This window comes from Coregonus clupeaformis, chromosome 29 (assembly GCF_020615455.1).
Source record: "Coregonus clupeaformis isolate EN_2021a chromosome 29, ASM2061545v1, whole genome shotgun sequence".
Classification (NCBI taxonomy): Eukaryota; Metazoa; Chordata; class Actinopteri; order Salmoniformes; family Salmonidae; genus Coregonus; species Coregonus clupeaformis.
The window spans coordinates 42332821-42355402 of NC_059220.1; the positions used below are offsets into that span (position 1 = coordinate 42332821).

Genomic DNA, 22582 nt, shown 5'->3' on the forward strand with positions numbered 1-22582 from the left:
GACAGGGGAGACTGGGGATTGGCCAGAAGAGGGAGCTTCATTGTTTATAAATAGGGGGGTTAAACAAAGAAGAAGTCAGAACGAGCAGCCATTCGGAGGCGTCGCTCTCCGGGTGTCATGTCACCTGTCATTTATGCTGTAACCTCGTGATTTTAATAAAAGCCTCTAACACGATGCAGCATAAACGGACTCTTTGTTGACAGCAATAATGGCCACCATTCACCCGATACGACAAACGCTCATGCAAAAAAAAGAAGTGTAAACAGCATTTACCTTCCACTACACCACTGCTTGAGTTAATCCAAACCTCTCTGAGACATATAAGGCTGATGTTCTTAAATGGACACCATACCCATGTATGAATTGGTTTCAAACTCCGAAAATGAACATAAATTATGCATGACTGTTACTGCCAAAGTTTTTCTTTACCCCTAGTCCTACTTTTCAAACTCCATCATGCCCAATATCACCGATCCGTGATTTGGACTGGTTCTGAACACTGGTTCTGAACACTGGTTCTGATTCAGCTACAGTCTTCCAGAACGCGTCATTTGCCACGTGTATTTGTCCTGTATCCGCCCATAGTAGCCACAGGCCTGTGCTATGGGCGGAGGTTGAGTTAGAGTGTAGTTTATGAGACCAGGAGACATCCCGAAATCGGTTGTTCTCATGGAAACGTCTCTAAAGTCTGAACGGGTTGAGCTACAGACTATTATGACCCTACCTTGGAAAGTTGAGACTCTCACGAACACAAACGTGTTGTCTGTTTTGCTACGACGCTCACAAGCTGCAGGACTCGTTAGGATGCAAGGGTTTTTATAGTAATAATAAAATAATAATAAATAATATGCCATTTATCAGACGCTTTTATCCAAAGCGACTTACAGTCATGCGTGCATACATTTTTGTGTATGGGTGGTCCCGGGGATCGAACCCACTACCTTGGCGTTACAAGCGCCGTGCTCTACCAGCTGAGCTACATACAGAAATATTTCATTCCTGATGTTTTCCTGAGCTTTCTTATATTGTATCTCTCAGACAGACTTCAAAACACATAAAGACAGATCACAGACATGGATATAAGACAATGGGTGATGTTTTATGAATAGTACAGTAAATGTCACTAATTTCCGCCCATGAAATAGTGTCTATAATACTATAATAAGCTCACATAGTTGCTGTCACAAACTACAAACTCCACACAGTTGTCACTGACTAGCTGGACATTCATTCCCCACTGAGCAAACAATTTCTGTACTTACAGCAATCTAATAAATACATTTTCTATCAGGTTTTTGCTTGGCGGGCATTATTTATTTATTGACATTTGTGAATGTCAATAAACAAAGAAAATGAAAGTAGTGAATTTCAGCTTGTTTTGCTGTGGCCTGGTTACAATGGCGTTAATACTTATGTGTGTATGAATTCTCCACAACCTCCATGACGGTGCATGCAAAGCCCCTTTATCTAAATATAGCAGGTCTATCTGAAGGTGTCTTCCAGGATAGCAGCTGTTGCTTACAGCAAGAATGAAAAAGACCCACCCCAGCAGATGTAACTTTGTCTAGACACCTGGCCATTAAGGATGTATTTCTCACCTATGGGCATCATTTCTGCTGGTTGAAATATAAAATGTGTGGTCCCGTATTAATTATCCACCATCCCATGTCTTTAACATTAAATCCATATCTTTCTAGTGAGCCACATTTCTGTTTTACTTTTTATGGCACTTTATTAAAATACAAAACAGGTGGGGAAATGAAGGAACAAAAGAAAGAAAAGGAAGGAAAAATTGAGAAAGAAACGGGTTCTTACCTGTTTGTATCTTCGTTTTGATGTGGTGATCCATCAATGGGATATAGGTAGCATGATATAAAAGAATGAATTACTACTGGGAGCATATTTCAATTATAGCGAATGCAGTACAATGCACCGTTTTTATTCAAATCTCTCTTCAAGACTCTTTTGAAAGTCTCAAACTCATTGCATTTCCGCTGTAATAGTTGCATGCGTAGTGTACCCTCAGGTGCTTAGTTACAACACATGGAATATAAAACAAAACACTGTGCCAGTTGAATTTCAAGCACTTAGGTTCTTTAACAAACTAAAGTTGACAAACTAAAGTTTGACAAACATCAAATAACACCTACTATGTGCCACAGAGTCATTGATTATGGCACTCTAACTTTGTTTCGATGCCCACATTCCAGATGTCACATGGTATCTGTGATCAATGTCTCTGCCCCACCAAACCAATGACCTGGAAAGCATTCTGGGCTCTGCTGTAAAACCTATATCAATAGCTACACATATTCATTACAAATACTGTCCACAGAGTTTATGCACTTGTTGAGCTTTCTAATGACTTTTGTAAAGAGGAATAGATTATGTTTAGAATGTCAGCGTGTCCATAATGGAAGTACATCCCCAAATCCAGCCATAACCAGCTGGGGGTTGAAACTGTGTCAGTCTTCAGCGAAAGATAGAGATCATAATGGGAAGCCAACACATCTAGGACAACCAGTGATATAGAAGCTACAGGACCGAAAACCCGCTTTAAATCTGTCACACTCAGCTGGCCATGGTTCAGTTGCCTGTGCGAGCGATTTCTGAGAGTGCACCTCCAAACTCCAGCCCTCAAATGCAGAACGGATCAACAAACGGATCTGCAAAAGGATCAGCGAATGGATTGGCGAAGACGGGTCGAGGGATGATGGCGAACAGGACCACTGGTGCCCTGCAGCGGCAGCACCCTCCCCGGCCCCAGACGGCCAGGACGCCCTCCCTCACCCGGCAGGAGCGCAGTTCCTGCTCCTCCACCGCCTCCTGTCCCGTCTTCTCCGGCAGGCATAGTGACCAAGAGGAGGACCCACCTTCACACTGCCCCTCCAGCCTCTCCTATCCCAGCTTCCAGGGCTCCAACTCCAGCCTGTACTCGTCCACCTCCAACTCCAGCCTCCACAAATGTGTCTCCAACTCCAGCCTCCACTCGTCCGGCCAAAGTCCCAAGGGCTCTTTACCCAGTCTCCACTCGTCCGGTCCCAACCCCAAGGGCTCTTTACCCAGCCTCCAAGGCTCCTTACCCAGCCTGAAGGGCTCCATCTCTGGGTTGAGGCGCTCTTTGGTGAGCCTGGATCGCTCCAGCCCGGACCTGCGTAGCTCTAGCCTGGGTCCACGTAGCTCTAGACCCAGCCATAGCGCCAGCTTGCACAGCTCTAGTCCCAGCTTGCGAAGTTCTAGTCCCAGTCTGCACAGTACCTCTAGCTCCAGCCTGTGCAGCTGCAGCTCCAGCGAGGATGACAGCTGGGACACCAACAGCTGGAGCTCCGGTGCCACCTGCCTGCTGCGCACCTCCATCAAGCAGCACAGCAACGAGGTGTTCCGGGCACGCGCCAGCTCCCCTGGTCCTGGTGACAGGACTGATAAGGCCACCGCCAGCGACACGTCTACAGAGAACGTCTACCAGACCCTGGGAAACGACAAGGTTGATAGTAGAACAGATCGAGCCGAGTGCCAGGAGGGGCCGGCGCAAGTGTTGAAAGTAAAATGGGATTCAACCCAAAGCCTGTCGTCATCCAGCAACCAGTGTCAGGGCAAGATTGTAACCTTCTCAGCACAGCAAGAGCAGAAAGTGGAGGAGCGGCTCAAATTCTCCCAGTTCCTGGATGAGGTCACCAACAGGGTGCTGGTTCCCGGGAGTCCCTGGGAGTCCTTCAACCCAGTCCGACAGAGAGAACCAGCTGCAGGTGCTGCCTCCTGGTACAGCCCAATGTCTTCCTCTCTACAGACCATTCAGGAACTACAAGACCCGAGGGTGGACTGTGCCAACTTGATGCACCAGTGGAGCAAGTACAGCTTACCCAGCTGTAAAGTGCTGGACCCTGGAGAAGGCCTGAGGAAAGTGGGCCAGGGAGAACGCTGTATCTACTCAGAGCTGGCGTCCGTAGGGAAAACCTATCTGGAGACGGACATCGACATTGTCAGGAGACAGGATGAACTGGAGTTTAATGGCTCCCTGGAGAGAGGGAGGGAAAGGGAGAGAAGAACCATGTGTGGCAGTCCTGAACCCCCTCGAGTGAGCTTCGAGGGACTGAGAAGCCCAAGTCCATGTCCTGTCTTGTCCTGGCCCCAAGGCTTTTCCAAATACCAATACAGGTCCACTTCTCTGCCTAGACCTGTTACTAACTCGGTGAGTAGTACCCTGTAGAAAACCATACATACACACATAGTTACACATTCCTCCGGATTACAATATCTTAATTACAGTAATGAATTCTACATTTAATTTAAACAGGACTGCATCATACACCAAATGCAAAATTCTTAGCAATGAGTTCCCTGGTGAGCAGAGCAGAGCAGAGATCCGTTATAAAAAAAAACTGGGGAGCAGAAGGGACCAGATTACAGAGATGCATAATGACTTGAGTTTGTCATGTTCAAGGCTTTGAAATATTTGATCATATGCAGCCTTGTTAAAAAAATACTGTAATTACACTTCACGCACTCGGGTATATGCCATTTTCAAGCCTCTTTATTTGATCCATAGCTGCGGGAATTAGGGGTGCTGGAGGTGCTGCAGCACCCCCTGATACATTTAAATAAAAGTAACTCTTTACATTACAACGTTACTTCCATTAAAAGTAACTTGTTACGTTATAACGTTACTAAAAAGAAAAAAATTACGTCAAAGATGCCTTGTGCATGTTGGTCATTGTTATGCTATTTCCTTAACACTAGAAAAGCCGGCCTCTATGTAAGCTAAGCCAATAACACGTCTTCTTGTATTCAACCGTCTAACAGTCTAATAAATGAATTTCATATAGGCCTATGCCTACCACAATAATAATCATTTGGTTGTGTTTATGTAGGTAACATTAGAATATGAAAGAAAATATATTTCAAAGAATAGCATTTTCATTAGTTTATGTAACTGTAGGCCATATGTACAAACGAAGAAGAAAAAAACGAAACCACCACAATTCAAATGTAAAAAAACTTGTTGTGAAGTCGGTTGGACGTACTGCCAAATTCTCTAAAACGATGTTGGAAGCGGCTTATGATAGAGAAATGAACATTCAATTCTCTGGCAACAGCTCTGGTGAATATTCCTGCAGTCAGCACGCCAATTGCATGCTCCCTCAAAACTTGAGATCTGTGGCATTGTGTTGTGTGGCAAAACTGCACATATTAGAGTGGCCTTTTATTGTCCCCAGCACAAGGTGCACCTGTGTAATGATTATGCTGTTTAATCAGCTTCTTGATATGCCACACCTTTCAGGTGGATGGATTATCTTGGAAAAGGAGAAATGCTCACTAACAGGGATGTAAACAAATTGTGCACAACATTTTTGAGAACTATGCTTTTTGTGCCTATGGAACATTTCTGGGATCTTTTATTTCAGCTCATGAAACATGGGACCAACACCTTACATGTTGCATTTTTGTTCAGTATAGTTGTTATTGGCAGAGAGGTTTAGATTGGTCTATTAACTAATAATGTCACCAGGCAGGCCATCCCACCAAAAGTTACTTGTTACCGCAAAAATGTAATCTGAGTACTCTAATGCGTTACAAGTAACGCATTACCCCCCAACACTGGCCTTCACCAGTGAGTAGCCTAGGCTTCAATGTATTTAGTAGCCTATAATATTTACACTGAATCTACAAAACATGCTCTTTAAATGACATAGACTGACCAGGTGAATCCAGGTGAAAGCTATGATCCCTTATTGATGTCACCTGTTGAATCCACTTCAATCAGTATAGATGGTTAAAGAAGGATTTTTAAGCCTTAGGACAATTGAAAAACATGGTTTGTGTATGTGTGCTATTCAGAGGGTGATAGGGCAAGACAAAATATTGAAGTGCCCAGGCGCACCGGTTTGAGTGTGTCAAGAACTGCAACTCTGCTGGGTTTTTCATGCTCCACAGTTTCATGTGTGAATCAAGAATGGTCCACCACCCAAAGGACATCCAACTTCAAGTTTCAAGTTTTAATGTCACATGCACAAGTGCAGTGAAATGCCTTTCTTGCAAACTCAAAACCCAACAATGCAATAATCAGTAACAATGTAATACTAGAAAAAAACACACGAGAAATAAGAAGAAATATGAAGAACACATTAAGAAAGTAAGTATGCATACTATATACAGGGTCAGTTCCAATACCATATTTACAATGTGCAGGGATACTGGAGTGATGGAGATAGATATGTATAGGGGTAAGGTGACTAGGCAACAGGATATAAGATAAACAGAGTAGCAGCAGCTTGTATGTGAGTGGGTGTGCGTGTGTGTAGAGTCAGTATAAATGTATGTGCAGACAGTGCATTCAGAAAGTATTCAGACCCCTTCACTTGTTCCACATTTTGTTACGTTACAGCCTTATTCTAAAATTGATGATTTTTTCCCCCCTCATCAATCTACAGAAAGGCAGAAATGCCTTCTCGGACATTTGAACTTTCATGTGCCTTAATAAGAAACTTGTATGCCGTCTGTAAACACGAACAAAGTTGTAAAATTACGAGCCTAGTTGGTTTAGCCACAGAAAAAGACAGGAACCTTCCAGCTAGCCATGATTGCCTGAGATAATGAATGGGCTGGACATGCCGAGAGATGAGTTTCGGATTGGTCTGCCGTGTAATGGCGATCAACAGTGTCGTTGTCACGGAAGAAGTGGACCCAGTTTTGAAATCAGTGGAATGTCTGGTAGAAGCAGAGTATAATAAGGAGACGAATACAATTCTGGCGTTTGATTGCAAATATGCAGAGGGATTCGAAAAGAGAACACAGAAGGCTGTTGTATAAAACACCTGTCTCCGGATTACATCTTCAAACTAAGGGAAACCATGGCATCCGTGACAGAGAGGGAGAAAGATCTGATGATTCTTATGGCATTGCACACGGTCAGTGTGAACCAGAGTGACTTGACACAATGGGTCAAGCAAGCTGTACAAACAAAACGGAAACGACGTCTTATTTAATGAAAGCCAGGAAGCATTCATCCATGTATACGGGTAAGAGTCTAGCTACATTATACATTTCAAATTTTGTTCAGAAAGTGGTTTTCTTTGCAAGTTAAAGCTTACTGTTAGCTAGCTAATTAACTAACATTGAACCTATTTGGTTACCTTTAGCTAGCTATGACAATCGGTTTGTATTGCTAGTACTCTATGGATCGGGATTATGGTTCATTGTTTAGCTAGCTAGCTAGCTAGCTACATGTCTAAACAAAAGACCCCAAGTTAAAGTATACTGTTAGCTAGCTAGTTTACTTTAGATGGCTGGCTTGCTAGCTAACATGACGTGTATGATCTGTGTAGTAATATTATCTCAGAAAGCCATTTGCATTGCTAGTTATAGCCTAATGTTAGCTAGCTAACTCGCTAACATTGAACCTATTTGGTTAACTTTAGCTAGCTATGACAATTAGTTTGTATTGCTAGTACTCTATGGATTGGGATTATGGTTCATTGTTTAGCTAGCTAGCTACATGTCTAAACAAAAGACTCCACCAGATGATTACATGACCCATCAAGTTAGCCAGGTGTGTCTGACAGTGATTATGGCTATCTATTGTATAATAATGCTAAAATATTTGTATCTGGAATGTGTCTTTCAGCATCAGTAGAACACGCCTGACTCTCCTCCACCAGTCATACAAGGAGAATGGTCTAATGCCTCCCATCAAAAAGAAAGCTGGCCCAAGCAAGCACAGGTTACACCTGAAGCATGAGGACTTGCATCGAGTCCTGAACCTTCAGGAATCTGTGGAGAAAATTACTGCCCCACATCTCAAGCACTAAGCCCAGGACAGACCTGTGTTGGCAGTGCCAGAGGAACAACTATCAGGTCTTCAGGTCTGCCAATCTGCCAGAAGCTGTTAAATCAGCCTAGCTGAAGAAGCAAGAGCAGCATCTCCTGCTTTTTCAGAGTGAGCGATCTGTCTACCAGAAGATGGTTGCTGACTGCAAGACCATCTGTCAGGACCTGCAGTTGTCTCTGAGGGGCCCTACTGAACCAGCAAGCAAAGATATCAGGATGCATTACAGCTTTGATTTTGCTCAACAAGTAAGCAACATTTCCTCCTTTATACTGAATAAGGACATAGATAGATACAGTTGAAGTCAGAAGTTTACATACACCTTAGCCAAATACATTTAAACTCAGTTTTTCACAATTCCTGTCATTTAATCCTAGTAAAAATTCCCTGTCTTAGGTCAGTTAGGATCACCACTTTATGTTAAGAATGTGAAATGTCAGAATAATAGTAGAGAGAATGTTTTATTTCAGCTTTTATTTATTTCATCACATTCCCAGTGGGTCAGAAGTTTACATGCACTCAATTAGTATTTGGTAGCATTGACTTTAAATTGTTTAACTTGGGTCAAACATTACAGGTAGCCTTCCACAAGCTTCCCACAATAAGTTGGGTGAATTTTGGCCCATTCCTCCTGACAAAGCTGGTGTAACTGAGTCAGGTTTGTAGGCCTCCTTGCTCCGCACACGCTTTTTCAGTTCTGCCCACACATTTTCTATAGGATTGAGGTCAGGGCCACTCCAATACCTTGACTTTTTGCCACAACTTTGGAAGTATACTTGGGGTCATTGTCCATTTGGAAGACCCATTTGCGACCAAGCTTTAACTTCCCGACTGATGTCTTGAGATGTTGCTTCAATATAGCCACATCATTTTCCTTCCTCATGATGCCATCTACTTTGTGAAGTTCACCAGTCCCTACTGCAGCAAAGCACCCCCACAGCATGATGCTGCCACCCCCGTGCTTCACGGTTGGGATGGTGTTCTTCGGCTTGCAAGATCCCCCTTTTTCCTCCAAACATAACGATGGTCATTATGGCCAAACAGTTCTATTTTTGTTTCATCAGACCAGAGGACATTTCTCCAAAAAGTACGATCTTTGTCCCCTTGTGCAGTTGCAAACCGTAGTCTGGCTTTTTTATGGCGGTTTTGGAGCAGTGGCTTCTTCCTTGCTGAGTGGCCTTTCAGGTTATGTCGATATAGGACTGGTTTTACTGTGGATATAGATACTGTTGTACCTGTTTCCTCCAGCATCTTCACAGGGTCCTTTGCTGTTGTTCTGGGATTGATTTGCACTTTTCGCACCAAAGTACGTTCATCTCTAGGAGACAGAACGCGTCTCCTTCCTGCGTACTATTGTTTGTACAGATGAACGTGGTACCTTCAGGCGTTTGGAAATTGCTCCCAAGGATGAACCAGACTTGTGGAGGTCTACAAAAAAATGTCTGAGGGCTTGGCTGATTTCTTTTGATTTTCCCATGATGTCAAGCAAAGAGGCATTGAGTTTGAAGGTAGGCCTTGAAATACATCCACAGGTACACCTCCAATTGACTAAAATTATGTCAATTAGCCTATCAGAAGCTTCTAAAGCCACTACATCATTTTCTGGAATTTTCCAAGCTGTTTAAAGGCACAGTCAACTTAGTGTATGTAAACTTCTGACCCACTGGAATTGTGATACAGTGAATTATAAGTGAAATAATCTGTCTGTAAACAATTATTGGAAAAATTACTTGTGTCATGCACAAAGTAGATGTCCTAACCGACTTGTCAAAACTATAGTTTGTTAACAATACATTTGTGGAGTTGTTGAAAAACGAGTTTTAATGATTCCAACCTAAGTGTATGTAAACTTACGACTTCAACTGTAGATAGATAGATAGATAGATAGATAGATAGATAGATAGATAGATAGATAGATAGATAGATAGATAGATAGATAGATAGATAGATAGATAGATAGATAGATAGATAGATAGATAGATAGATAGATAGATAGATAGATAGATAGATAGATAGATAGATAGATAGATAGATAGATAGATAGATATAGTACAACCCCAAGAACACCATCCCAACCGTGAAGCATGGAGGTGGAAACATAATTCTTTGGGGATTCTTTTCTGCAAAGGGGACAGGACGACTGCACCGTATTGAGGGGAGGATGGATGGGGCCATGTATCGCGAGATCTTGGCCAAAAACCTCCTTCCCTCAGTAAGAGCATTGAAGATGGGTCGTGGCTGGGTCTTCCAGCATGACAATGACCCGAAACACACAGCCAGGGCAACTAAGGAGTGGCTCCGTAAGAAGCATCTCAAGGTCCTGGAGTGGCCTAGCCAGTCTCCAGACCTGAACCCAATAGAAAATCTTTGGAGTTAGCTGAAAGTCCGTATTGCCCAGCGACAGCCCCGAAACCTGAAGGATCTGGAGAAGGTCTGTATGGAGGAGTGGGCCAAAATCCCTGCTGCAGTGTGTGCAAACCTGTTCAAGACCTACAGGAAACGTATGATCTCTGTAATTGCAAACAAAGGTTTCTGTACCAAATATTAAGTTCTGCTTTTCTGATGTATCAAATACTTATGTCATGCAATAAAATGCAAATTAATTACTTAAAAATCATACAATGTGATTTTCTTGACTTTTGTTTTAGATTCCGTCTCTCACAGTTGAAGTGTACCTATGATAAAAATTACAGACCTCTACATGCTTTGTAAGTAGGAAAACCTGCAAAATCGGCAGTGTATAAAATACTTGTTCTCCCCACTGTGTGTGTATATATATATATATATATATATATATATATATATATATATATATATATATATACAGTGAGGGAAAAAAGTATTTCATCCCCTGCTGATTTTGTACATTTGCCCACTGACAAAGAATGATGTCATGGCTTTAGAAACTTCTGATAGGCTTTACTGGAACCATGTCGTCCAAAAAGTTATACTTTTGAATCACCTGTCCATAGAACGTTCTTACAAGAGTCTTGATGATCATCCAGGTGCTTTTTGGCAAACTTGAGTCAACTTTTTGGACGAGATGGGTCCCATTATGCCTGGTGAAAACCAAACACTGCATTCCACAGTAAGAACATCATACCAAAGGTCAAGCATGGTGGTGGTGGTGTGATGGTTTGGGGATGCTTTGCTGCCTCAGGACCTGGACGACTTGCCTTAATAGAAGGAACCATGAATTCTGTTCTGTATCAGAGAATTCTAAAGGAGAATGTCAGACCATCCGTCTGTGAGCTGAAGCTGAAGCGCAGCTGGGTCATGCAGCAAGACAATGATCCAAAACACACAATCAAGTCTACATGAAAATTGCTAAAAAGCAACAAATTGGAAGTTTTGGAATGGCCTAGTCAAAGTCCAGACCGAATCCCAATTGAGATGTTGTGGCAGGACTTGAAACGAGCAGTTAATGCTTGAAAACCCACACGTCACTGAGTTAAAGTAGTTCTGCACGGAAGAGTGGGCCAAAATTCATCCACAGCGACGTGAGAGACCAACCAACAACTACAGGAAGCATTTGGTTGGAGTCATTGCAGCTAAAGGTGGCACAACCAGTTATTGAGTGTAAGGGGGCAATTACTTTTTCACACAGGGGAATTGGGTGTTGCATAACTTTGTTTATGAAATAAATATGTAATATTTGCATTATTTGTTCACTTATGTTCCCTTTATCTAATATTAGGTTTTGGTTGAAGATCTGATAACATTCAGTATCACAAATATGCAAAAGTAGAGAAAATAAGAAAGGGGCAGGGGCGGTGTGTTCAATAGGGCGATATGGGCGACGCACTGCCAAACGGGAAAAGGAAGGGATTTTTTTTCTAATCAATTATATCACGGCAACAGTAGTTATCAGTGTTGTAATCTAGACGTCTGATCTGCCACAGTGCCACACTGCCACTAAATGTCCAATCAGGCTAAAGTCGTGCTTCAAATGGCTCCCCCCCCTTTTGGGGCGATTTCAGTCAGGTTGAAAATCGCCCAGAAGTCTGTCATAGACTCCCATGTAAAATCTATTTTTTTCAAATTTCAGAGCTTTCAATACAATCTCTATGGGTGTCTGAGGGCTTGCACTTACGCGCTTTCGTCATACGTAACGTAACCATGAACGTAACTAAGAAAAGACCGGGTAGCAGCCTCAATCAATTCACTACTACTATCAAAATGGCTAGGCTTCAGTGCAACTCGATTGTGTCTTTGAAAGAAGTTCCTTTTTGTCGGCGAACAAATGAAGATAAATTGGCAACGAAACAATTAGGACCTCCCAGACCAAATTTAATAATTCAACAGGTTTCTACTAAAGGCGGAAAGTCCTACACCCGAGGATTTTCCAAAGATTGGTACGAACGAAAAAATAACATTGCCACTCAACTGGATGAGGGATACAGGCTAGCTGTCCGCCGCCACAACGATGAGGTTAGTGTTGATAATCACAAGTTTACTGGAGAACTGAGACCAAGTAGAGACTTTGGACAGGGTGGATATGGTATAATAAAGGCAGTTTATTCAGAGGTAAAGATATCTGGAATCGCGTGCACGGACCCGTTCGTCAAACTCTTAGGGAGCTATACATTAAGCCCCATTACTTACCATATCAGATAAGAGAAATTGCTGCAGCTACATATATTTTACATCCTGGCCCTACATAGTTCACTATTTGCATCACTTACCAAAATATTACATGTGGTCATATATGCTTGGAAAGTGGAGATGCCATAGAACGTCAAAAAAGTAAACATTGCTGGAGACACATTGCCGTTTTGGAGAAGACATCGCGTTTGCTAGCGAAGAGATTTGTTGTGGCAAATGAACTTGGGCTGGGAATTGCCAGGAACCTCACGATAAGATATATGCATCAGCATTGCGAGTCTCATGATTCTATACGTATTGCGATTCGATACTGTGATTTTATTGCGCACCATATGTCTGTTGCAGAGGGATCAGAAAGCCATGAGAACGAGTTTTGATCAGTCATGGAAATAAAAGTGCTGAAAACAAATTTGCTCCCAATGTGAAAAGATTGAGAACAAGCTATGAAGGAACAATAATGGTGTTTTGGTGCAGGTACAGCCAACTAGCGCTAAAATATTGCGATATTGTCAATACAGTATATCGTAAAGTATCACTATGTAACTCGATTTCTTTCACCCCAATCCCTCAAATTAACGGTAAATAACTGAATTGTTTGCCCCACATTTAGCTAAGATGATTAGCTAGCCAGCTAAAATGTTTTATTTAGTTAGCAGTCGCATCTACAATAGTTTACTGTCAATAACATGTCTCCAAAAATGACGTGGTGTCTCCAATTGTGTTGACATTTTACAATTGCGATGCGCATCCATGAGTATCCACTTTCTGTAGCTCAGCTGGTAGAGCACGGCGCTTGTAACGCCAAGGTAGTGGGTTCGATCCCCGGGACCACCCATACACAAAAATGTATGCACGCATGACTGTAAGTCGCTTTGGATAAAAGCGTCTGCTAAATGGCTTATTATTATTATTATCTGAAGAGAGCCCCGAAACATTGTGTGCAGACATTTTATGCAATAAATGAAGTAGGTTGAATCTAGTAGTTCTGATCTTCTGATTGGTCCTGATGAGTTGGGCGAGGTCCCCTCCAGGCTACTGTCACTGTTGCATTGGCTCTGAGTCGGGTTCTCTGTCTTCAAATGTTCAGCCTAAGAGAGGGGATTTTTGTGTGTGTGTGTGTGTGTGTGTGTTTAACAGTGATGATGTGTGTGTGTGTGTGTGTGTGTGTGTGTGTGTGTGTGTGTTTAACAGTGATGATGTGTGTGTGTGTGTGTTTGTGTGTGTGTGTGTGTCCTCAGAGCAAGAACTCGTGAGTTGGAAGAACTGAGAGGCCTATGGCGTGGGTGTTGTCCTTGGCCACCTGCTGACAAGGCTGACAAGATAGGACCCTTTTGTCCATTGTTATTGGATAGGAACAGAACTTATAACCAGCTCCTGACCTAAATAGATCTTAGCACAACATTTTACTCAACATATCATATTCCATATTCACTATAACAAATATATTTACTACGACATTAGCAAGAACCGCCACATCCTCAGCCGGCTAATCCAGTGTGTGAAGTTTTGCGGAGTGTTTGAGTTAGCTTTGCGAGGCAAAGATGAAACTGAGGGCTCCACCAACCCTGGTAAGCCAACACTTTTGAGATCAGTCAATAAATGCTTCTGGTATTGACTTATATGCTGCCCCTGTCTTCATGTTGTTGCTGGACATATCTTTTTTAAAATGTGTGTAGGTCACCTAAATCATCAGAAAAATTGCCCCCCCTGAGAATTTTTTCAGGAGCCGCCACTGGAAAGGGGGCAAATTATTTTTCATAGCACTGTATGTGGATATATTGAAGCAACATCTCAAGACATCAGTCAGGAAGTTAAAGCTTGGTCGCAAATGGGTCTTCCAAATGGACAATGACCCCAAGCACACTTCCAAGGTTGTGGAAAAATGGCTTAAGGACAACAAAGTCAAGGTATTGGAGTGGCCATCACAAAGCCCTGACCTCAATCCTATAGAAAATATGTGAGCAGAACTGAAAAAGCGTGTGCGAGCAAGGAGGCCTACAAACCTGACTCAGTTACACCAGCTCTGTCAGGAGGAATGGGCCAAAATTCACCCAATTTATTGTGGGAAGCTTGTGGAAGGCTACCCGACACGTTTGACCCAAGTTAAACAATTTAAAGGCAATGCTACCAAATACTAATTGAGTGTATGTAAACTTCTGACCCACTGGGAATGTGATGAAAGAAATAAAAGCTGAAATAAAACATTCTCTCTACTATTATTGTGACATTTCACATTCTTAACTGACCTAAGACAGGGGATTTTTACTAGGATTAAATGATAGAAATTGTGAAAAACTGAATTTAAATGTATTTGGCTAAGGTGTATGTAAACTTCCGACTTCAACTGTATATGTAGTATATCTTTTATATATTTTTACTGCAACCACAGGAAGACTCTCTCAATGAGTGTAGGCAGCCTGCTGCTGCCGCTCTGCTAATCGGGAGGAGAGGAGGTAGGGGGCCCATGTGGGTAACTGCCTTGATTGGGTAACTGATTAATAAAAACATTTCAATAAACTAAATAATAAATAAATGTGACTGGTCAATTGTGTGGGTCAGGGGCTGGGCCCAAGCCCAAGAAGCAAAACATTTAATTAAAAATAATAATAATAATAATAATAATAATTATATCTATATCTATATTTAATATAATATTTTATCTAACAACAGGAGCAAGCTCTCAATGTTCCAAATATGCCAGAGAGCATAATGTAATAACTGTGGATTAAGTTATCACAAGCGCATACACATATCTGCCAAAATTAAGGAAACACCAACATAAAGTGGCTTAAAAGGGTGTTGCGCCACCACGAGTTGCCAGAACAGCTTCAATGCTCCTTGACATAGATTTTATAAGTGGACCTAAACCATGCCAGGAAAATGCACCCCACACCAAAACAAATACTTTGTATCCCTTCTTTACTCAAGTGTTTCCTTTATTTTGGCAGTTACCAGTACGCCTAGAGTCAGGAAGACCGCAGTTAAAAAAACCCATAGCCTCTGGTCCTAGGATTTCTTAATCCGACACTGGTGCTGGGGATCCTGTTGCAGTCACTGCTTCATAGCTCTTCTGCTGTGCTGCATGTTGTGCTGGGTGCTCTGCAAGGGATGACTCGTGGGGGAGGCATGAGGACCAGGATTAGTGGTGACTGGTTCCAGTGGGGATGTGGGCTCTCTGTAGCTTGGGGCTCCTTGGATATTGAGGAGGGGCCCTGGGACTCTTGTAGTGCTGGTTAGAGTCTATGGGTTTGGTGTGGGTATTTGTGGGGGTCCGGTTCAGGGCAGTGTCTTTCAGGGCATTTGCAAAGAGCGTAACTCCATTCTTGGTGAGGCTGAATGTCCCAGTGATGCATTAGGAGCACCTTTGTCAGAGGGGAACAAGCCTGTAATACCTCTGTGTTGATGGTGTCGATGACTGGCTGGGGCACGTCTAGTCTGGGGAGAAGAGTGAAGAGGTTGATTCTGGCTGATGGGAACTCTTTCGTAGCTTTAGTAGCCATTTGGGTCAGAGCTTTGGCCATGTTGTCCCTGCGTGCCGTCACGTTGTTTGTCCCGGTGTGGATCAGAATGTGTTCTGCCTCTTTCAGTCTCTCAACCCCATGGCAGTGTCTGTGGTGGGGCACCAGAGCTTGATGACTCATTTCCCAGGGAAGAGACACTTCAAGTCAATGAACTTCCCATTAGAATCACACGAGTGCAATCCCTGGGTTGTTCCCCTCATTGTTCCCTAGGTCAGTGCTGGGCAGGGGTGTGTGTGTCAGTGCTGGGTGGGTCATGGTGTGTTTCGGTGTGATGGGGACAAGGTGTTGTGTGTGTGATGGGAGGAGGGTGGATGTTTGGCTGAGCTGGTGGCTGATGACCTCTTCCTTCAGCTCCTGTAGCTTTCTTTGTTGTTGATGCAGGTGGCTGTGGTCGACAGCGGTGGTCAGCTTCTCTCACAGGCGACCCACTTCCATTCTGAGGGCCTGGTTATCCTCCTCCAGTTCTATCATGGCTGTAGCTCCCGAATCTCACTCCGTTGCTGTTTCCCGTGAGATACCAGAATGGTCTCCTCCTCTGTCGGCTGCTGACTGCCTCTGTTCTCCTGTAGGCAAGTCAAGGATGTATCCCTGAACGCAGCAAAGTATCTTTCTAAAACAGATAAACTGTCTCTGAGTGATTTTATATTGGAGGCGAGTCTTGGAGAGATGGGGCTGCTGTCAGGGCTTGGAGTGGTCTTCTCCTGGGTTTTGGTCGTCTGTGGAGAGGCTTCTTGCTCCTTTGCTTCTTCTCTGAGGGAATGGAAGTCTTCCTGGAACTTCCTCAGGCTGCTTTCTGACCTCTAAACCATGATGGTGCCGTCATGGTAGATGTTAACGGTGAAGCACAGGCCGTTTCCATCATTGTCCTCGTTGACTGTTATCGGTCTGCCTTTTCCAATACCATTCTGTGTGTTTTGGGTTTTTTGTGGACAGGGCAGTGTGTAAGGCTGTGGGGCTCTCAGTGTGAAATATGAGAATTTATGTTTTTCCCGCTCTATTGTTGAGAAGCCTGCCACCAAGGTCTCAGGTGACTCTCATTACTTTACTTTTGAAGTTTTTCTTTGCCCTGGAAGAGCAGACATCTGTAGGGTACATCATCTCCAATTTCATTTTCTCTTAGTGATTTATTTTTGTAGTTATTTTCCAAGCTTTTTCAGCTTTTTGTCGGCTCTGTTTTATTTCAGTTCAGTTCAGTCTTTCTACTGCAACAGCATCCCAAAAAACTTTAGCAAAATCAGCAGCTCATGTTCTTCTTCAATTAAAAAAGAAGGTAAAGTAGAAAGCTGATCTCTCTCTCTTTCTCTCATTACTCATGGCCATGGGGGTACCTGGTCCCATTCTTGTTTTATCTTACCGTAAATCTGTCATTTTCCCCTCTCCTCTCCTCTCCTCTCCTCTCCTCTCCTCTCCTCTCCTCTCCTCTCCTCTCCTCTCCTCTCCTCTCCTCTCCTCTCCTCTCCTCTCCTCTCCTCTCCTCTCCTCTCCTCTCCTCTCCTCTCTCTTAATGCTGATATGAAGTGTGTACACTTCTCTCTCTCTCCTCTCCTTTCCTCTCTCTCTCTCTCTCTCTCTCTCTCTCTCTCTCTCTCTCTCTCTCTCTCTCTCTCTCTCTCTCTCTCTCTCTCTCTCTCTCTCTCTGCTTAATGCTGATATGGAGTGTGTAAGTGAGAGGCACTTCTACCACTGAAAAGTGGCTTGTTAAAGATACTAGACAGTGCCTCAGCTCAGTAACAACCCGGGATAAAAACTGCTTTATCCATCTCATCTTTTCATTTCTTCCCCCTTTTCTCTTTCCCGTTCCCCCCTAGGCTTCTTCTGATGGAGAGATGTATGACATGAGGTAGGCTACTTTCACTTTTCTTCTGTGCTAAGGTGCTGAAACACTACAACCCCCTCCTCTCTCTCCCACTCCTCTCTCTCCCTCCTGCTTCATTCAGCTATGAGGTCCCTCCTGCCTGCCAGAATGCTGTATTCAGTCAGCATTGGTGGAGGGCTTATTTCTTAATGCATGCCGCTACTGCTGCTACTGCTACTGCTCAGCGCTCCAGATGCACAGACACATTAATATTGTGATCTTACCCATTGAAAATGAGATGTAAAACATATAAACGGTAAGCAGAGGAGATTGAGGGAAGCATGCGGTCATGAGTGGGTATGCTATGTGTGTGTGAGTATGTAAGAGAAAGCTGCCATATAATTTACACGTAATGATTGTGAATGCTTTGATGTAGTTATTTTTATTTGCCTTGTAGTGCTTTGCCTTGTTGCTGTTTTGACACTGTGTGAAAATAGAACCACTGACTGAGTGGTGAGATGATCAGGGTAAATTGCCAGGCATATTATGAGGCGGAAGCACATAATTGTATGTTTGTAGAATGTGTGCAATACAGGAAGTGGACTTGCATGTGTATTTATTCATGCCGTGTGTTGTTGAGAGATCTTACAGTCAGTTGGATAATGGATATGGGTAATAGTGGTGTGTTAACACTTCTGTTTAAGTCAATTATTTTTCACTTAGCCCATTGAGGTTATTTGTATCGTGAATTAAATTGAACTAGAAATTATGGTACTTTAAGCATTTTACCTGTCATTTAGAGACACTTCCCTAGCTTTACAAAAATGGCCCCACAGAAAGAGAGACTATGACGACATGACATGAAACTAAGTTGATATCCTCACTTGAAACTTTTCTCTCTTCATGTCCAAACCTATGTCGATAAGGCTTTGCCAAGCATGGGAGATTGGAGAAGATTTGATTTAGCACAACGCTGAGTGATGTAGAACGCTATTTACAAATATTGCTCTCAAACGACTTTATAATGTTGTCATCAGCATAATGTGACCATTACATCCTTGGAGTTAATTGCCTTCACCTCAAGACTTAATCTCGAGGTGGAAAATGAATTTAGGAGATGGTGCCCATTTGCTATTGAGTGATTCCTCACAAAACCCGGACAAAAAATGACCATGATTTGGGCGATTTTTACAAAATATAATCCATAGAATAGTCCTTTGAAGGAAGGATTGTTGACATATATTTGACATTTGTATCTAAAAGCATAACTGAGAAATAATTTATCAAAGTTGGCATATTTGTTACATTCTGGCCTTACCCAGGCCTCCTTTAAGACTCCATAATGTTTCATCTGTAGATCCTACTTTATTTTTTTTTTACCTTTATTTAACTAGGCAAGTCAGTTGAGAACAAATTCTTATTGACAATGACGGCCTACCCTGGCCAAACCCGGACGACACTAGACCAATTGTGCGCCGCCCTATGGGACTCCCAATCACGGCCGGATGTGATACAGCCTGGAATCGAACCAGGGTCTGTAGTGACGCCTCTAGCACTGAGATGCAGTGCCTTAGACCGCTGTGCCACTCGGGAGCAAAGCAAACATTGGTGTTATATAAAGCTTCTATAGCGCTCACACACAGTGCTCACTTCAGCTAGGCATGAGCGGATCCTGTATACTGTTGAAATATGAATTACAGGCTACAGACATACTGTCGAAATGCTGCTGTCTAAAGATGGTTTGTTGAGCATCTATAGATAGACTATTGACTAACTTGAAAATGATGAGCTATACTGTTGAGATGCTACTGAAAGGCTAAAGACATGCTGGGGCAGCAGGTAGCTTAGTGGTTAAGAGCGTTGTGCCAGTAACCGAAAGGTCGCTGGTTCTAATCCCCGAGCCGACTAGGTGAAAAATCTGTCGATGTGCCCTTAAGCAAGGCACTTAACCCTAATTGCTCCTGTAAGTCGCTCTGGATAAGTGCGTCTGCTAAATGACTAAAATGTAAAATGTTGAAATGCTGCTGAGTCTACAGATAGTTTGTTGAACATCTGTACATTTACATTTTAGTCATTTAGCAGACACTCTTATCCAGAGCGACTTACAGTTAGTGAGTGCATACATTTAGATGGACTACAGACACTTTCTTGTTGAAAGTCAACAGACATGCAGTTGACATGTTACTGATAGTCTGTAGATTATTTGGATAAGTACACCTACAGATCATTCAGTATATTAATATAGTTTTACTAACTGTACTTTATGGGTCTTAGGAAATAAGGGGAGACGGCACCCTCACCAGGCGTCAGAGCCCCAGACGGCTATCTAGTAATCCCGGGTCCACAATGATTTGGCTTTTCCTTGTCTCGTCTTTACGGAGATTGGTTCACGCAACCGGGCCACTGCCTGCTCTGGCACCCATCTTACAGGAGCGAGAGAATGACGATATACACTATATACACCCCTCCAATTTGTGGATTTGGCTATATCTGCCACACCCGTTGCTGACAGGTGTATGAAATCGAGCACACAGCCATGCAATCTCCATAGACAAACATTGGCAGTAGAATGGCCAGTACTGAAGAGCTCAGTGACTTTCAACGTGGCACCGTCATAGGATGCCAGCATTCCAACAAGTCAGTTCGTCAAATTTCAAATCAAATCAAACTTTATTTGTCACATGCGCCGAATACAACAGGTGTAGACCTTACCATGAAATGCTTACTTACAAGGCCTTAACCAACAATGCAGTTCAAGAAAGAGTTAAGGAAATATTTACCAAATAAACTAAAGTAAAAATAAATAAAAAGTAACACATTAAAATAACAATAACGAGGCTATATACAGGGGGTACCGGTACCGAGTCAATGTGTGGGGGTACAGGTTAGTCGAGGTAATTTGTAGGTAGGGGTAAAGTGACTATGCATAGATAATAGACAGCGGGTAGCAGCAGTCTAAAAACTGGGGGGGTCAATGTAAATAGTTAGGGTGGCCATTTGATTAATTGTTCAGCAGTCTTATGGCTTGGGGGTAAAAGCTGTTAAGGAGCCTTTTGTTCCAAGACTTGGCGCTCCGGTACCGCTTGCCGTCCGGTAACAGAGAGAACAGTCTATGACTTGGCTGACTGGAGTCTTTGACCATTTTGGGGGTTTTCCTCTGACACCGCCTAGTATATAGGTCCTGGATGGCAGGAAGCTTGGGCCCAGTGATGTACTGGGCCGTACGCACTACCCACTGTAGCGCCTTACGGTCAGATGCCGAGCAGTTGCCATACTAGGCGGTGATGCAACCGGTCAGGATGTTCTCGATGGTGCAGCTGTAGAACTGAGGGGGAAAATGTGTTGTCGTGCCCTCTTCACGACTGTCTTGGTGTGTTTGGACCATGATAGTTTGTTGGTGATGTGGACACCAAGGAACTTGAAACTCTCGACCCGCTCCACTACAGCCCTGTCGATGTTAACGAGGGCCTGTTCGGCCCTCCCTGTTAGAGCTGCCCCGGTCAACTGTGAGTGCTGTTATTGTGAAGTGGAAACGTCTAGGAGCAACAACGCCTCAGCCGTGAAGTGGTAGGCCACACAAGCTCACAGAACGGGACCACTGAGTGCTGAAGCGCGTAGCGTGTAAAAATAGTTTGTCCTTAGTTGCAACACTCACTACCCCAAGTTCCAAACTGCCTCTGGAAGCAACGTCAGCACAAGAACAGTTTGTCGGAAGCTTCATGAAATGGGTTGCCATGGCCGAGCAGCCGGAATGGTGTAAAGCTCGCCGCCATTGGACTCTGGAGCAATGGAAATGCGTTCTCTGGAGTGATGAATCACATTTCACCATCTGGTAGTCCGACGGACAAATCTGGGTTTGGAGGATGCCAGTAGAATGCTACCTGCCCGAATACATAGTGCCAACTGTAAAGTTCGGTGGAGGAGGAATAATGATCTGGGACTGTTTTTCATGGTTCGGGGTAGGCCCCTTAGTTCCAGTGAAGGGAAATGTTAACGCTACAGCATACAATGACATTCTAGACGATTCTGTGGTTCCGACTTTGTGGCAACAGTTTGGGGAAGGCCCTTTCCTGTTTCAGCATGACAATGCCCCTGTGCACAAAGCGAGGTCCATACAGAAATGGTTTGTCAAGATCGGTGTGGAAGAACTTGACTGGCCTGCACAGAGCCCGGACCTCAACCCCATCGAACACCTTTGGGATGAATTGGAACGCAGACTGCGAGCCAGGCCTAATGGCTCAGCGTCAGTGTCCGACCTCACTAATGTTCTTGTGGCTGAATGGAAGCAAGTCCCTGCAGCAATGTTCCAACATCTAGTGGAAAGCCTTCCCAGAAGAGATGAGGCTGTTATAGCAGCAAAGGGGGGACCAACTCCATATTAATGCCCATGATTTTGGAATGAGGAGGTGTTCACATACTTTTGTGTATATTCGCTCTTGACAACCATCTTCAATGGAGCAGTGCCAAGACGAGTTACATAGCTGTCCTACTGCCCAGGATTAGGAATACTGCACTTCAGTTGTTTCCTTCTTCCTCCGGCTAGATTGCCTGATGTCTTACGTCATGCCACTGGCTGCTCTGACGAGAGAGCCCGCTTCCCGCTCTATCCGTACTGACTTGCTGCAGCCTGGTAGAAGCGACGACCCTGTGAGGGCCCTGAGAGACCCCATCCGCAAAACGGTGACCACTCCATTTGGGGTGGGAGAGCTGACACACCCATGGAAATAGGGTGAATACCGTATGCTTTTCCTCCTGTGTTGCCTACCCTCCCTTTTCTGTCTACACGGAGCAAGGAAATAGGGCCTTTCCCTTATCTTTGAGCCCCTCGATGACCTGTGA

The 22582-nt window shown here is 43.6% G+C and overlaps 1 protein-coding gene across 1 annotated transcript in view; it reads left to right on the plus strand.

Moving 5' to 3' along the window:
- The first annotated feature begins 2581 nt into the window (after nucleotides 1-2581).
- Nucleotides 2582-22582, plus strand: part of LOC121544495 — a 96530-nt gene continuing 76529 nt past the window's right edge. The window contains exon 1 of the mRNA XM_045208974.1: nucleotides 2582-4075. Within this exon, the coding sequence (XP_045064909.1) occupies nucleotides 2582-4075 (1494 nt within the window). The remainder of the gene's footprint in view (nucleotides 4076-22582) is intronic.